At 37.8% G+C, this 15932-nt stretch overlaps 2 protein-coding genes across 3 annotated transcripts; one reads left to right on the top strand and one right to left on the bottom strand.

Annotated features, from left to right (window-relative positions):
* Positions 1–2242: 2242 nt before the first annotated feature.
* On the top strand, positions 2243–6488 carry LOC149028444 (uncharacterized). The gene is made up of 4 exons (XM_089148501.1): positions 2243–2708; positions 2856–3050; positions 5457–5638; positions 5946–6488. Exons 1-4 carry the CDS (start codon positions 2423–2425, stop codon positions 6288–6290), a joined length of 1008 nt encoding a protein of 335 aa, XP_089004627.1. The 5' UTR covers positions 2243–2422; the 3' UTR covers positions 6291–6488.
* A 3063-nt stretch (positions 6489–9551) lies between these two features.
* LOC149028443 (putative histone H2A variant 3) lies at positions 9552–15535 on the bottom strand. 2 transcript variants are annotated; one of them, XM_089136722.1, is made up of 3 exons: positions 15237–15310; positions 14639–14753; positions 9552–10238 (listed from the first exon to the last, which is right to left on the bottom strand). In XM_089136722.1, the coding sequence occupies exons 2-3, from the start codon at positions 14744–14746 to the stop codon at positions 9942–9944; spliced, it is 405 nt and encodes a 134-aa protein (XP_088992848.1). In that variant the 5' UTR covers positions 14747–14753; positions 15237–15310; the 3' UTR covers positions 9552–9941. The 2 variants fall into 2 exon arrangements, with proteins under 2 accessions (XP_088992848.1, XP_088992839.1); XM_089136713.1 differs by lacking the exon at positions 15237–15310 and adding an exon at positions 15359–15535 and having other exon boundaries at positions 9556–10238.
* Between the last annotated feature and the right edge of the window lie 397 nt (positions 15536–15932).

The following is a 15932-nucleotide window of genomic DNA, read 5'->3' as shown; positions in this document are numbered from 1 at the left end:
TATGTACTCCAAAGGGTGGCCTTGCCCTACCTGACCACAAAAAACCATTTTGTTGCAGTTGAGATGATTGTCCACCTAACATCAGAACCCCTTATTGGTCCTCCTTTAATTCCTTGCTCCCCTCCCATCCCCCAAGTGAATTTAATAAAGCCTGCAAGAACTAGTTGAGCCATGAGGGTCACAATTACAGGCAATAACTTCTGGGCTTCATGTCCTCCTTAGAGGGCACAAACCCAACCCCTTATTTCAATTGCTTCTTCCTACACGAAGAAGATAAAGGTGCTGGGTCACAATTACAGGCAATAACTTCTGGCTTCATGTCCTCCTTAGAGGGCACAAACCCAACCCCTTATTTCAATTGCTTCTTCCTACATGAAGAAGATAAAGGTGCTGGGTAGGGTTCAATCAGTGGAGAGGCATCAGGGGTGCTGGCCAGAACTAGATGGTGAATACACTGATAAGTGATAAATGGGTATGCTCACATGAAGGAAGGCAGCAACCCTTGAGGAAAGAAAACATTCAAGCAGAGATCTTTTCTTTTGGTGGTCCAATGGTCCTACCCTTCTTCTAGGTATATGGCTAATAAGCCTTTCCCTGGGGCCTAAATGGTTAAGTCAATCAAGGACATATGCTTCAAATCAAGGAGCATGAGTGTCAGCAACCCACTTTTCTTGACTATTCTGTGCCTCAACCAATTAAAGTAGTTTGAAGAACTCAGATAGGGTTTGATAAAAAATAAAAACCTTATAGACATCTCACTAGTAACAAACAAATTTGCAAGGGGATTCAAGCAGGGTTTTGATAAGATTTCATAGACAACTAGTGGTGGCAAACAGAAATAGTACCAGTAACATGTTTAAAGTTCTTAAAAACTGGTACAAGTAGGATTTACAATGTAATAGATTCAATGGTGTATTTGGTTGCAAAGCTTAATCAGGTTTCAAGTTTGACATTGGCTCTGGCCTTTACTGGAACAGAATTGATTACAAATAAATGGCCCAAAACTGCAAATGAGCTTCGTCATTTTATCATTTTATGGGCTTGGGCTCGGGCTCCGTTAGTCAGATCTAGCAGAGTAACAAGACCTCAATAAGTACTTTGCATGGGAGACTGGCCTCCAAAGATTGGGCTTACAGTCTTGGATCCATTTACTAAGCCAGCCCACCTGACTGCACAAATGGTTGACCCATATAACTACTGACCTGGATAGGAAGGAATTTTCAATAACTGAATATTTAAAATAAAATGTTTGAATTTCTTTTTCTTTCTTTTTTTTTTTGAAGAAAAAGTGTTTGAATTGATCAAATCAAATCTCAACCTACTTTTCAGTAGTTTTTAATTTATTTTGTATTCTTAGAAGCAGATTGTCCAGTCAAACTCGGCCTAACTCAATCCATTTCAATAAAGAAATGGGGTTAATTGAAATCTTGATCGATTAAATTTGAGTCAAATCTAGTAATTTTGACTAGTCCGTTTACGTACTTATATTACTTTTTTGAGAAGATAGCTTCATAATTATGAAATTATATTGAAAAAAATCCTCTGTTGTGCACGTCTATCTTGCTTGCACTTTTATCTCAAACGAAGCCTTGTGATTAAAGGTCTATTTTGAATTAAAAAAGTCATCAATACTCTTTTAAGTTTTCTCAGCCACTTGTTTAGCATATAAATGCATTTTCGTGTACAGTAGATGATATTTTTTCAAATTATATAATTTTAAAACATGTTGTGACATCTAGCTTATTTTTCTCTTCTCTAGAACGTCACCTAGGCTTAGCTGCTAAGCAAGCTTTCTTAAATCTTTTTATTGTAAATTTCAAAAATATTAGAGCTTTTAACATTTGACTCAATTATTATGGATTAAAACTCAAGTTGAATTATTTAAGTGTCCAAAATTAAGTTTCCATCACAAATGAAATTGACATTGTTAATTCCAATTAAGTTCCTTTGTTAAATGACCAAAATATCTTTTTATAAAATTAAAAAAAAACAAATATATTAAAATACCATTTATTTGACTAAATATCATTCATGTATAGTATGATAAATATCCCTTCACCAATCTCCCTCCTTTATCTTGTCAAAATCACCCAACATTGCCTAAAAATCACCTAATCCCAAAAAATAATAAAAACCACAAAAGCAGAACGAAAGAAATCCTTAAAAAATTAAAGGGAAAACAAAAACAAAACAAAGAAAATAAAATTTATGAATGAATGTGTTCTAGTCATATTGAATAACGTCAATGCCACCTTTATAGGATTGAAGCTTTGTTTGTTGCATCATCAACCCAGAAAGAAAATAAACCCAGATCAGCTTCTTCCAGAATTGTATATCGTTACCATTCTTTCTTCCTTCTTTTCAGCAAACAAAATCAGCCCAGATTGTTGCCCACCTTTTGAGTTCTTCAGAAGAAAAAAGAATGGCCGACGGAGGTCTGACGGTGCTTGACGGGTCACAGCTCAGAACCATCGTTCTCCATCTTCCAGAATCTGATGGTCCCTTCACCGGAGCTCAACTTCTTGATGTTGCAGAATCACAAGTCTCTTCTGCAATCTTCGGCCTCTTATTGCCCGAAAGCATAAAAACTGCCGCGTTGCAGCGAATAAACCTTGACATGGGGAGTTTTAGTAACGCACAGTTCGATAGAGAGGAAGCTTCTTCTGTGCTTCAAGACTATGTCACCGCTATTGTCTCTGAATTGAGAGGTATTCCAAGTTGAAATCATTTGGATTTGCGTGATGGGGTTTCGAATTCTTTTCATTTAATGATTGCATTTTGGTGTTCCCGTTGTCATGATGGCCACTCACTCGAATGGGTTTTCTTTCTTTCTTTCTTTCTTTTCTCCAATTTAGATGATCCACTTGTCGTATCGGTTTTGGATGGAAGCGCTCTTGAACTGTTCTTGGAGGACGAAGATGATTTCGCCATGCTAGCGGAGAATCTTTTTACGGATTTAGACATTGAAGATGAGGGGAAGATAAAAAAGAATCAGATACGGAATGCTCTTGTACGTATGGGAGTAGAAATGGGCGTTCCTCCTTTCTCAGGTTTGCATCATATCCCTTCATTTCCCCTTAAAACGATGAATTATCTTTTTCGGAAATACATGTTCAGGAACATCTCTTGAATCATGGTTTTTAAGATCTACGAATAGCCAGTTGACTGTTGATGAGTTTTTAATCACTTCTCCTTGAGCAAGAATTTATGCACTTTGTAGGTGCAGAATGAATGCAATGTTTTATGTGATGGATTGTGAAAACATATGCGTTGATGAATCCAAATCATTAATAATACGATCTTCTCTTATGGACAAGTGAGTAGAGATTAGAATTTCACACTCTGTTTGAAGGTAGCGACTTACATGTACAAGAACACGGAACACTTCATAATTTCTAGAGTTGGTCCAACTAGAATGGTAGAATATTATAATCTTCCTATTTTACAGAATTTCCTGACAGATTAGACTGAGCATCATTTAAACATCAACCATCTCATGCATACAATTTTTTGTTATCCCTTAACTAGTGGAGCTTATTGAAGGGATACAGAAATAGAAGTAGAGTTCTAGCACTGATGTTGACCTTCTCCATCCCTTGATTAGTTCCATTCTTGTGGTTGGTGGCACTTTTAAATGCACCTTTTAGTTTTAGTAGGTGCCCTTTTTTTTTTCCTCTTTTTTTTTTTTTTCTTTTTTTGGGGTTGGGGTGTTTGGTGGAAGGATATGGGATTGAATCTTCTGATTTGCTCAGGATGAAACATAAGAACAGGGTAGTCTAGTTATTTAGTAGGTGTTCGATTTTGTCATAGGATGGAACTGTGGATCAGGGCTTAGCGGTTAGAGCATCAAGGAATTGAAATGAAATACTGGCATCACAATGGCCAGTTCATCCAAGTTTGACTGATGGATTCAATGTCTTTAAGAACCTTATTCTGTTAGATTTGAAATGTTTCAATTTTTAAAGGGTGTAGAAGAGAAATTAATAGCTGTCATCACTCAGAATAATATATATCCATCACACTTTCAAAGTACTCAAATGTGTAGGTCCTCTGGTAAACAAGAATATGGATTGTAAGAAATCCTATCATTTTGTGGATTATTCTTTATAAGTAATTAGTGTTGTGAGAACATGATATAGTCCTTTCATGTCTTACATATCTATATCATTTGATGAAAGGTTGAATAAGGAGAAAAACAAGATCTAAAGCTAGTTATTGGTGAGGACATACTAACCTCCAAACAGAACAAAAGGTTGAAATAAAAGACACTAGGTTAGTGTTCCCCTTCACTTTGTGATTCCTTAGAATGGGAATGGAAAAAGTGGAAGGCTTTGGCTGGCCTTCAGGCAACTGTAGAGATTTAAAATAATTTACCATGGATGATTGATCATTCCCTCTGTTGACTGTTTTGACCAACTAAAATGAAGTCTGACAAGTAGCTCAAAAAATATGGAGGGTAAAGGATGAAGTGATGGTGGTCGTGGATGTGGGGAAGGGAACTTCATAGTCCCCCACCCAAAAGAGAGACTACGTAAGCGTCTCCTTCACCTTTTTGTGCCTAGTTTTGAGTATAACAAAGTAAAACAGAGGAGGTGTTGACTTGGTCCAGATGACAATGTCATCCAAATTTTAGAATGAACTACTAGACCTCTGGAAACAGCCTCTCTGTGGAAATAGGGGGTAAGGTCATGCACACTATGACCCTTCTGAGAGGCTTATGCATTGGGTATACCCTTTTTTTTTAATTATTGATCAAGTCCTGATAATTACTATTTGAAACAACCAAAATGAAGGATGGAGAATGACAGAAAGATGGATGGCATTAGTGGAGGTGAGGCAGTAAACTTGTTTCTCTTTGGAGAGAACAGTATGATGGAATTTGTTAGCTGTGTTTGGGCCACCGGGGGGGGGGGGGGAGTTATTGTTTATCGTTGGCCTCTATGGTAGAATCAGCCGGGGAGGCCTGAGAGGCAGTGGTCTACCCTGTGGTGGATGTCAACACCCCTTTTCATGAATTTTCATTTGATTTTCCCCACCCCTGATTTTTGTCAAGTCCACACCATGAAATACATTGTTGAAATACATTGTTTGTACATACTATTGATTCTGCAGCAACCTCTTGATATAACACACTTGAGGTGAACATTTCTGCATATTATCTTGGCCCAAAATAAAATTATATAAATTTGTTTTATGCATATTGGAATTGCATTTGCATTTCCTTTTGCAGAAAATGGAATGAAATTTTCCCACACAATGTCCTTCCCACACCTCTAGAAGACCTTCCCTTGTGTTAAACAGGAATCCTGTTACCTTGTGAGTCTTATTTCAACATTCATAATATCCTGGAATCTGTTCTAGGGCAGACCATCTTAAATTCCACATGTGATTGATAACATAATATTTCAAAATCATTTCATAAGAATGCCTAATCATTGCAATCTGTGATTAAACAGCATGTTCTCATCTAGAAGATATCCTGAAGAAACATGAAGCTGAGGGGGAAGAAGCATTGGGTCAGGCACAATTTGCGCAGCTACTTCAGCTTGTTCTACAGGACTTGGCAGATGTATTGGCTGAAAAGCACATTGTTGTCATTCAGAAAAGCAAGATCATTAATGGTTCAAAGCTCAAAAAGGTATTGGTTATTTTTCTTATCTTTTTCTTCCTTTTATATGTTTTATATTTGTATATGTAGGAATTTAATTAATGTTTCCTGGAGAATCCTGGGTAGTGAAAATATTGTTAAGGTAGACTGTTTTAGGTATATAATCTTCTTGACTTTGTTGGATTACTTCTAGAAATAAATTTTCTTTACTCATCTCCCACACGACCCCAACCCTTTTGTTGGGGGGGGGGGGGGGGGGAATTAATTTGTTGTACTAGTGTCCTTTTACAGCCTCAACTTTTTAAATAATTGCTCACAAGGTTGGGAAATTTTGCAGTTCATTTCTGATGAGAAGAAACTGAAGAATGAAACAGAAAAGGTGTTCGAATGTGTTAGTAGAGGAGGGGAGAGCACAGAAATAATCAGGAGTTATCTCGAGAAAAATGGACAAAACATGGGCCTACCACCACCAGAAGCCAATGAAACAGAGGGTCTTTACAATCTGGTTTTTGATGGTGTAGAAAAAGGAAAAAGCAGTGACAAATTAGATAGTGATGAGTTTGAAGGGACTCTGAAGGATATTCTCGGAAAATTTGCAGAGATGCTTGAAGTTGACCCTGTTTTTCATGACCTTGACAGTTTGAAGCAAGTGCATACACTAACTGATAACTTGATTCCATAAATTGATGTTGTTTCTGCAGTATGTCACACAATGAAATCTCTTGGAGTATGTTCATACGTGCCCACCAGCTTGCTGGATTACTGATGTAGCTGATTAGATCATTTGAGCCATTTGGGTCATCTTAAAAAATTCATATTTCATGATATATTGTCTGTCTCCAGCAATTTTAAAATGATGTTCTTTTCCATGTGAATTCTCTCCGATTGAAACTTAAATCATATGCAGAAACATGGAATAGCTTGCTTGAGTAGTTCTGCTATATGACCTTGTTGCCAAGATCGAGTAGCGTGACAATATGAACAGTCAAAGCCATTGCATCATCTGCTGGTCTTAATGCTGAACTGCCATAAACACGAGTACCAGAAATTTGGACCTAAAAGATACAAATGACCGCATGAAGTTCTGATGGCTTTTCAGTTTTCTTTTACCATTCAGTCTGGGAAAATTGCAAAAATGACATCATTAGTTATGTCAAAGCTTTCTTTGAGACTGGCACATTTAACAGAAGTATGAACAACACCTTCTGGACCTTGATACCAAAGACAGAGTTCTCCCTCGTTGGTGGGATAATATAGACCAATTGGCCTATGTAATGTCTGCTATAAAATAATTTAAAAAATGATTGTTATTAGAATGGTTAGAATGGAGTTTTATAGAGTCTGCCCTCAAGAGTTTAGGGCTTCCCAGACAAATGGATCGAGTTGGGTCATGTTCTATATCAAAACAACAAAATACTCTACTCTCTTCAATGGCAGCCCATAGGAGTTCTTCCCAATCTCAAAGAGGATTCAGGCAGGGCGATACTCTGTCTTCCTACATTTTTCTCCTCTGGGCAGAAATGTTTCCTCTCATATGGAGAAAGCAAGAGCGAACGAGAGACTGAAAGGAATAAAGATATCAAGGGGGTCTAGCTTTTGCAGATGACTATATACGTTTTAGTCATGCGACACATAAAGAAGCGGCCACTCTTCAGGAATTGATTCAAGATTATTGCAGCCGTTCATGTCAGCAATTCAATGTCAACAAGACAAGAGCCCACTAAGTCCATTTACAACAAATGGACTCAAGAGATCACTCTGCTCCGAATTTCATATAACACCAATATCAGAGATGGATAAACATCTGGGTATTCCATTTGATTTGTGGGGAAATTAAAAAGAAGCACTGTGAAACACTAGTGCAAAGGGTAATCAAGCGGTTACAAAATTGGAAGGCTAAATATTTGCGTGCAGCTGGAAATCTATCTTGATACAGTCAACCACTTCAACCATGCCTTCACATTTCATGAGTTGCTTCAAACTACCATCGACCACTTTGATGGAATTAGAAAGAGCTAACAAGGACTTTTCTTGATACAGTCAATACATTCTTCTCGTAAAGTAATGCTTTTACCAACCGACCAGCACAACACTTGCTTTTGTTTTTGCGCTTTTATTAAATTTAACAATAAACATAACGTTAACTAGATCACACACTAACATAGGGCTGGGTTGGGCTAGGCCAGGTTGCCCGAGGCTAAACCTGAACCCAACTCGACCCTGTCAAGGTTGATTATTTTGTAACCCAAGTTCGCTCTTCAGGTTGAAAAAATCGGGCTGAGATCAAGGCAGGCTTGGGTCGGGTCAACATGTTGTTTTTGACACCCCTAGGTGTGACATGTCCTCCATGAGAATCTGTAGACGGTCATTGGTTCCTCCCCCCAGCCGTAGAGAAAACAATATAGTCACCTGCAAACATGAGATAGTCAATAATAGGACCACCCCTACTCACTCTGACTCTTGATGGGGCTTTAACTTCCATAGTTTGATTTAGGTTCCCAGAAGATTGGTGACCCACCGAAGGGTTGAGTTTAGGAGTGTTTAAATGGGGTAATTATGAGATGGTCAATAATAGGACCACCCCTACTCGCTGTGACTCTTCATAGGGCTTTAATTTTCATAGTTTTGTTTGATTTAGGTTCCCAAAAGATGGGTGATCCATTGAAGGATTTATAGTTTAGGAGTTTTTAAATGGGGTAATTACATCATTTCATTTTTTTAGGGCGAATATGGTTATTTCCTAAAGTCACTTAACCGAATCTTAATTCAAATCCTAACTATGAGTAACTTATAATTTAGCAAGTGGGTGCCATGTACTCTAAGCCACTATAGTAAAACACCTAAAATTTCACCCCATTATAATGAGTGACATATAAAAACTCTTTACTTTATTTATGGATGTTTGGTTTCTAAGAGAAACATCAAACAAATTTTCTGCCACTATTGTTTTCGTTAGGGGTTAATCAGTTCCCTAACAATTCGAGCAAATCTCGCATTCATGAAGTACAACGGAGCTGCTGGCACCACGATTTACTTCCTTGGGGGTGAGCTTTTATATTAATGCCGCCGAGTGGGTGCGAACCCAAGACCTCCCCTAGGGAAGTTGGGTCTTTAACCGCTTTAATATACCACCTTTGGCGGGCCTGGAGATTTTTATTTGATCATGATAGATTCCAAGCCACATGAGCCTATGAAACCGAATATATAACTAGTACAATACAAATCACACATCAGAGCATTCCCTCTCGCAATGTGTGAAACTGCCACCGACCACTCCACTTTCCATCAGATCCCACCCAGCTGATTTGATTTTCATGAAAGGCATAAGACTAGGTTATCAACTTATCACCCCGGGGATAAGGGGGGAATTACAAATAGAGTAAACTACATATAAACACACTCTTTAGACTTCCACAATTTTACATTTTTATTCATAAAATTCTTTTTACTTTTTTTTGGTAGAACATAAAATTCCTTTTACTACATTTATATGTTTTTTAAATCAAATTATATATCTATCATACTCCTGACACTAAAATAATAGTAATAACTCATCATCTACTACTTTTCTGACTTACAAAAACGAAGAAAAAAAATCAAAATATGAAAGACTATTGAGTTTCCAACTGTTTTTAAATAATTTTTCTTTTTTCTTTCCCCTAAACTATAATAAAAATTCAAAAAGGACAAATATATTTTTCCATTTAAAAAAAAAAGTCTTAGACATAATGAAACATTTGCTATAGAAAAATTTTTAGAAAATGATGTATGCGCAATTTAAAAATAATAATTTAAGGACAGAAAACCCTAGGATACAAAATGATCACCATCTCCAACGCACACCCAGATTGACTGCCAATATCTAAGGTTTGGGGGTGGAAAGATTTGACACACCTGTATATCAAGAACAGGGGACGTATCCACTACATGACCAGGATGATATTATTTACCCTAATATATGAGCTTACCGTGTTGTGTTCTAAAGTTAAAAATGTAGGGCATACATAAACCATTAGAGAAACAGTAGTATATAACAGGCTTGAGCAGTAAAGGGACATCATAAAGTAACCTGTTGCACTGTTCTAAACAAGATGAGGCACCAAAATCAGAGAAAGTATCAGCAGAACATGACTTGCGATTAACCAAGAACCCTGAAATATCCTAACAAATCATACAAATAAACATTAATTTGAGTCTGCAAGGCCCAAAAGAGCAGATACATCCAATGCCATGTTTAACAGTTAAAACACAAATTATCGGTTGGAGTAAGAAACCTACAAGTATATAGAATGGGGGAATGGGGTTAAAAAAAAAAACCTAACTAATCCCAGATTCAATCCTTGGATGATTTGTTAATGAGAGATTTGTGGATGTGAGGAATCACACCACCACCTGCAATTGTGCCCTTGATCAGTGTATCAAGCTCCTCATCCCCCCTTATAGCCAGCTGCAGATGCCTTGGAGTGATACGCTTTACCTTCAGATCCTTGCTTGCATTTCCAGCTAATTCAAGAACCTCTGCTGTCAAGTACTCAAGAATAGCAGCAGAATAGACTGCTGCTGTGGCACCAACACGTCCATTGGCAGCTATCCTTGACTTCAGCTGCCGATGAATTCGGCCAACTGGAAACTACAACCCCTCAAAGGAAACAAAAACTCAATTAGAACCATCAAAAATCATGAATTTAAAGTTTCATTGTGTCCCCCCCCCCCCCCCCCCTCTCTCCTCTTGTTGGTTCTTTTTTTGGAGGGGGGAAGATTTTGTGTGCAAGATCATCCAAGATTCAGCAGGCTAGACAGATTCAAGACAAGAAGATTTTAAGAAACATTCCTCTTTGCAAACAGAACAAGGTACACAAACCATTGCGAATCTCACTTTTACAGGGGCCTAGGAGGGGATTATTGGACAGGCCCAATCTTTGGCAATTAGTTCAAAGTGGCTCCTCTCAAAACTCAAACAGCGTCCCTATGCCAGCAGCTCAGCTAAATAGGATGAAACAAAGCAATTCAACTCTCTAAGCACAGATCTGCCAATCCACTATGTTACCCAAAAAAAAAAAATCTGCCACTTCACTATACAATCATGAGCACTTTATCTGAAACCTGGCCCAGCACCCAAGAAGATCCTCTAATCAAAACAAATCAACAAAATCTCTAATAAAATAAAAGCAACCAGCTAAGCACTGGATCACCTGACATGAAAGCAGTTTCATACGTTGCAAGTCAACCCAGACAAGCCAGCAAGCTCTCTAAATAACAACAATGAAAACCGAGCAACATTGGCAAATTCGGATATATGGCTGAAATACAGCAGGGCAAACTTAAATTCATGGAATTATTACTAACCCCAAAAAAAAAAAAAAAAGTAACAAAAGCAATTATATTGTTCCATTTAAAAAAAATATTCCCAAACTTGAAATATATGATTGATATCGTGGCCAGATGATAGGTTAATAAATTGCGAGTCCCAACCATGGCAGTGAGCTAAAACTTTTACTTACAGATCTTTCATGAATTGACTGATCACTTTAAGCATAAGGTTGTCTAGCATAAATAACTCCCCTATTTTCAGCTAAGCAACAGTACATTTAATAAGCTCCAGTGTATTACAATCCACACTTATTCTTAGTTACAGTCCTACTCCAACAAACTCACAGTTAGTTCATGCAAGTGATGACTAACATTACTGATAGGATGTTCATGAACTCAGGCTTCACAATCAAGATACTAATTTCACACCCCTGAGACCACAGAGACACCACTGGAACAAAAAACATACGGGAAAAGGATGCTGTTTGGTTACATGGCTCCTGCAATGACACTGACGTACGCAGAATATCACCCAACCCTCCTTATATATAGTAAAATCTCATCAATGTTGATGTCCCTGCATGTCTCTCAGGCTTCATTCTGACGTATGGGCTACAAAACCAAGCTGCAATCTCGTGCCAAAAATATATTGTAACTACTACCCACTGTAACAGAATTGGCAACACTGATTGATTAAATGTATTCTTTGTCTATCAAGAGACTTAAGTCTACCATCATCATGGCTTGCAAGTAAATTTATACTGATACAGTTACTCCAGTTATTAGTAAGAGATAGGCAATCTTGATTCAGAGAGTGCAATATTCTTACAAGGCTGAGACGAGCCCCACAACCAGAAATCATAAATTAAAGGGTAATTTTCATTTGGACCCCCTGAGGTTTGCCCAAAAAATGACATTTTACATTTTCTCCCCTGTGGTATCCCCCAAAAAATAACCCCAAAGACACACCATCATTTTAATGACCAAAATGCCCTTTTCCTTTCTAATATTTCAATTGGTAGCATATTCAGTTAGAATATTACTCCAATACCAAATTGTTGGCACCTAAAACCTCAGCTGAAGATCTAAGTAAGCTGAAGCGAGGAAATCAAAAGGACAAACGGGAATTTTGGTCATAAAAATAGCAGTGTGTCCTTAGTTGGTCTTTTCTAGATACCAAGCAAATGCAAAATGTCATTCTTTTTGGATAAAATTGACTTGGGTTAAACCTCAACGGGTCCAAGTGAAAATTAACCTAAATTAAAAACATAAACATCTCTAATGTATTTCATGAAACTTGTTTGGGTAGAATAATCTGCAAATTAGTAATTGTCAAATCCAAAGAATTTGACTTTACGTTACACGCATATTGTTATACTGAAAGTAACAACATACAAAAGAGCCACAACGAAATAAAATTCTACATATTGTTCAATGTACAAGACTGTCAACGTTCCTGCAGTAGAGTATATGACATATCAATGTTGATAGAGTAATGATCCTGGAAACCAGAATTGCCTTTCACATGACGCATATATGGGGATCTGGGAGTTAGCATCTATAACCTGATTCAGGCCAGTCTATTTCCTACACCGAAGAACCAAACCCCATGACTAAACCCATCGTCCTCTGAAACTCGAACATGACACTCCTCCAAAATGAATGCTAAACAAAAATGCCAATGATCTACAGGATGACTGAGATATGAACCTACCGATTGAAACCAACTCAAATATCATACCTCTTTGATCCATATCCTAGAACATTTAGCAAGAAATCAGAAGAAAAGAAGAAAAAAAAAACCCATTAAATCTTACATGTGAACACATGCACCATATCTATTTCAGAATGCTTTTTGCATATACCAAATCTTCAAGGCTTTTCATATTGTCCAGTTGAATGTCCAGCAGTTACTGTTTGTCTTAAAGTATGGCAACCTTGACTAAGCCTATTGACGATGGAACACAATCAAGCCATGGATGCTGACCATGACATGAGACACCCGATGTATATGAGAACCACAAGAATTTGATTAAACAATCTGATATAGAACCTTCTATTCAACAGACAAACAGAGAAGAATGGGCTCATGACTTGTACTAAACGAACTTAAGCTTTAAAGAGCTGACTTGTAGTAGCCTCAGAACCTCCAAAAATTTGTAAACTAGTTTTTCCTTTCTGACTTCTCAAACCTAAAATATACTGTAGTTTCCCCTTATACTCCTTCATGACAATAAGGACCTAGCATTGACCCACCAACACAGTGCAAAAAATTCAAATGACTTTATCCACATTGACCAAATATCACAGTGAGAAATTTCATGGGGTTTCTAACATTTTAATCAGAGAGTGCCCCAATACAAAATACAATCCACAGTTTACAACCTGATACTGCTTGGGTATTATGTTGAGATAAGTACTAAAAGGGAGATATGATCATGCGTTAGACGATTCACGTGCACTTACCATCCGTTTGTTTTAGATTTTAGAAATTTTATTTCTACCTTATAGTTTATCGACTCACCTCATATCTCATATGAGTCATATCGTGGTTCAAGCCTTAAAATGGTGGTCTCTGCTACTCCTTTTCCAAATCCAAAGAAGTTCTCCTAGAATTCCTTGGATCATTTGTGAATGGCTCAACCGATTCCTTCTTCGAAACATTAAAAAAGGATTACAAGAATTACTCGATTTTTTCTTTTAAGTTTTTGCAGATAACAGAATCAAGCAATTAAACACAATATAAGCCAATCAAAACCTCATACAGAACTGGACTCCTAACTTTGATAAAGAAGCCTCTGTATAGGTGAAACCCTGTATAAACTTCACATGACAACTCCCTGAAGTAACAAAATTCACTGTAATTGCACGCTGTTCCTGGTGCCTAACAATTTTTCAACTATTTTAACAGGTTTAGGGTTTTAGGGGGGTGAGGGTGTGTGTGTTTGGTTGGTGTTTTAGAATCAGTTTGACATAGTCGACTCATAAATAATTCAATGGTCTAAAACCTTCAGAAGGAATCAGCATCAGAAACTTTTCAAGATTTCCCTCCCTATCAGCCTAGAACACTAAACAACAAACCTTCCCTCATTACTTTAAACTTAAATTAACCGTCAAAAAGGAACACAGGTATCCTTCGCACAAAGAAAACCCAAAGAAGATCGTCTGCATGGCATGCCCTCCAGCTAAAATTCATCAATTACTCACTAGGAACAACTTATATAAAATGGAAAGCTTCCGAAGATAAATAGTACCCCACAACTTGTGGCACAAGAAGTAAGAAAATGCAGGCTACCAATTTTTAACCAACAGAGACCAGTATTCAGACGTGGTCATGGGATTTAAAGGGAGTCCACCATGTGATGACATGACTGAAAATATCGGTTGTCGAAATACTGATTCTGGCACGCAGATGCCTAAATTCAACACACAGATAACATCCACTGATTTAAAAGTTCTCGCTGGAACCCAAAAATCCAACCTTCGGAAATGTATATTCAAACTAAGAGAGCCCGAACTGCCAGAGTTAACCAGAATTGGTCACCCTGAGCTGACATTTCCAACTGAGGAGAGTCAACAGGGAAAAGAAGCATGTTTGCCAAGTACCAATACTGCGGCTTCTACTGAATAAACTATAATAACTAAAAAACCGATATGACAGAGAAAGAAAGAAAATAATTTCTTTTTCTGGGGTGGGTAAAGGTAATAGTTGTTGTTTACCTGGAGACCTGCCCGAGAGGAACGAGAGACTGGCTTCTTCTTATCCTTGTCCTTGTTCGCAGCAGTGGTCTTTCCCGCCAAAAGCCCCTTCCCTCCTTTTCCCGCCATTTGTCGCCTGAAGATTAAACGCAGGAAAGATTATATTTAAGGAAGTACCTTGGCAAGGAAATACAGAAGAAAGAAATAGTTCCCAACTTCCTACAGGAACAAGAAGGAAAAATAAAATATTTTGGAAAAGAAGAAAAACAATGATTATGATTAGTAAACTAGAGATCTAAGGAAAACGTTATGACAGAAAGAAACCGCCTGAAATTAGCAGAGAAATCTCAGCCGCCAACAAACTAACTAACTACCGCTAGCAGAAGAAGAACAAAAAATGAAGCAGAGGAAGAAGAGACAGACGAAATATAAAACCGTGACAAAGAAACACAAAGTAAAAATCCTATGGTGATGATACCAGATCTAGAGAAAATAACAGTCGGAGACGCCTTGTACAATCATGGATCCAAAGCAGAAATACAGAACACGAGGGGAGAAAGACATGAATTTGAAACAGAGAAGAACATGAAAACCCCTTTCCCAACAACCCACAACTCACCCTCAACCAAAATTTGCGCGAAAACGTCAATACGTTCAGATCAGAACCATAACTAACCTTAGAACAACACTGAAACAGAGAGAAAAAGAGAGAGAGAGAGGAAGAAGAAGAAGAAAAGAAACCTTGTCTAGTCGCGCGCTTCGATGGAGAAGACTTGGAAACGAGGAGAGAATAAATTAAGGCAAAGAGGGCTTTTTGCCTATTTATGTATGACGGAAGCTCTCTCTTTCTCTCTCTACTCTACTCTATTCTACTCGGCTTCGTCTCTTTCTTCGGGTTTGGCGAAATATTGAATACTCCTCCCCTCCCCTCCCCTCGTCGCGTGTTTTAACTTCTAACTTGTAGTTGAAGCCTCGAAGGGACAGAGCCGATACGTTTCATTACCCTTTTAATTTTTAATTCCCCGAAAGGACTCCGGAACGGACCACTGAGTGGGCCAAGTGGGTGTTGGACCGGGCGGTTATCTTTTGGACTTTGGTGGGAAACTAGAAACTAACTTAATTTTGGGATTTCAAATTTTCCCGGCTTTCCCTTTATACCATTTCTTTTTTCCATAATTACCAACTTATCCTAACCCTTCTTTAAAAATAAAAATATCCTAACCTACACCTCCTGGCCACGTGGTACCCGCAATTCTTCAGGCTTTGACGTTTAAACTTTAAAGTACACGCTATTGAATCCCACGCGCTCATAATT

The sequence above is a fragment of the Hakea prostrata genome, chromosome 1, assembly GCF_041222555.1.
Source record: "Hakea prostrata isolate BN-2017 chromosome 1, UWA_Hpros_2, whole genome shotgun sequence".
In the NCBI taxonomy this organism is placed as follows: domain Eukaryota; kingdom Viridiplantae; phylum Streptophyta; class Magnoliopsida; order Proteales; family Proteaceae; genus Hakea; species Hakea prostrata.
Note: the sequence above shows the minus strand (reverse complement) of the source record. Positions and strands in the feature narration are given on the sequence as shown.

Coding starts and splice junctions, on each gene's coding strand:
- LOC149028444 (XM_089148501.1), top strand. CDS start 2,423: ATGGCCGACGGAGGTCTGACGGTGCTTGACGGGTCACAGCTCAGAACC. Junction 3,051..5,456: donor GGGCGTTCCTCCTTTCTCAG/GTTTGCATCATA, acceptor GTGATTAAACAG/CATGTTCTCATCTAGAAGAT. Junction 5,639..5,945: donor ATGGTTCAAAGCTCAAAAAG/GTATTGGTTATT, acceptor GAAATTTTGCAG/TTCATTTCTGATGAGAAGAA.
- LOC149028443 (XM_089136713.1), bottom strand. CDS start 14,746: ATGGCGGGAAAAGGAGGGAAGGGGCTTTTGGCGGGAAAGACCACTGCT. Junction 10,239..14,638: donor CCTCTCGGGCAGGTCTCCAG/GTAAACAACAAC, acceptor GAGGGGTTGTAG/TTTCCAGTTGGCCGAATTCA.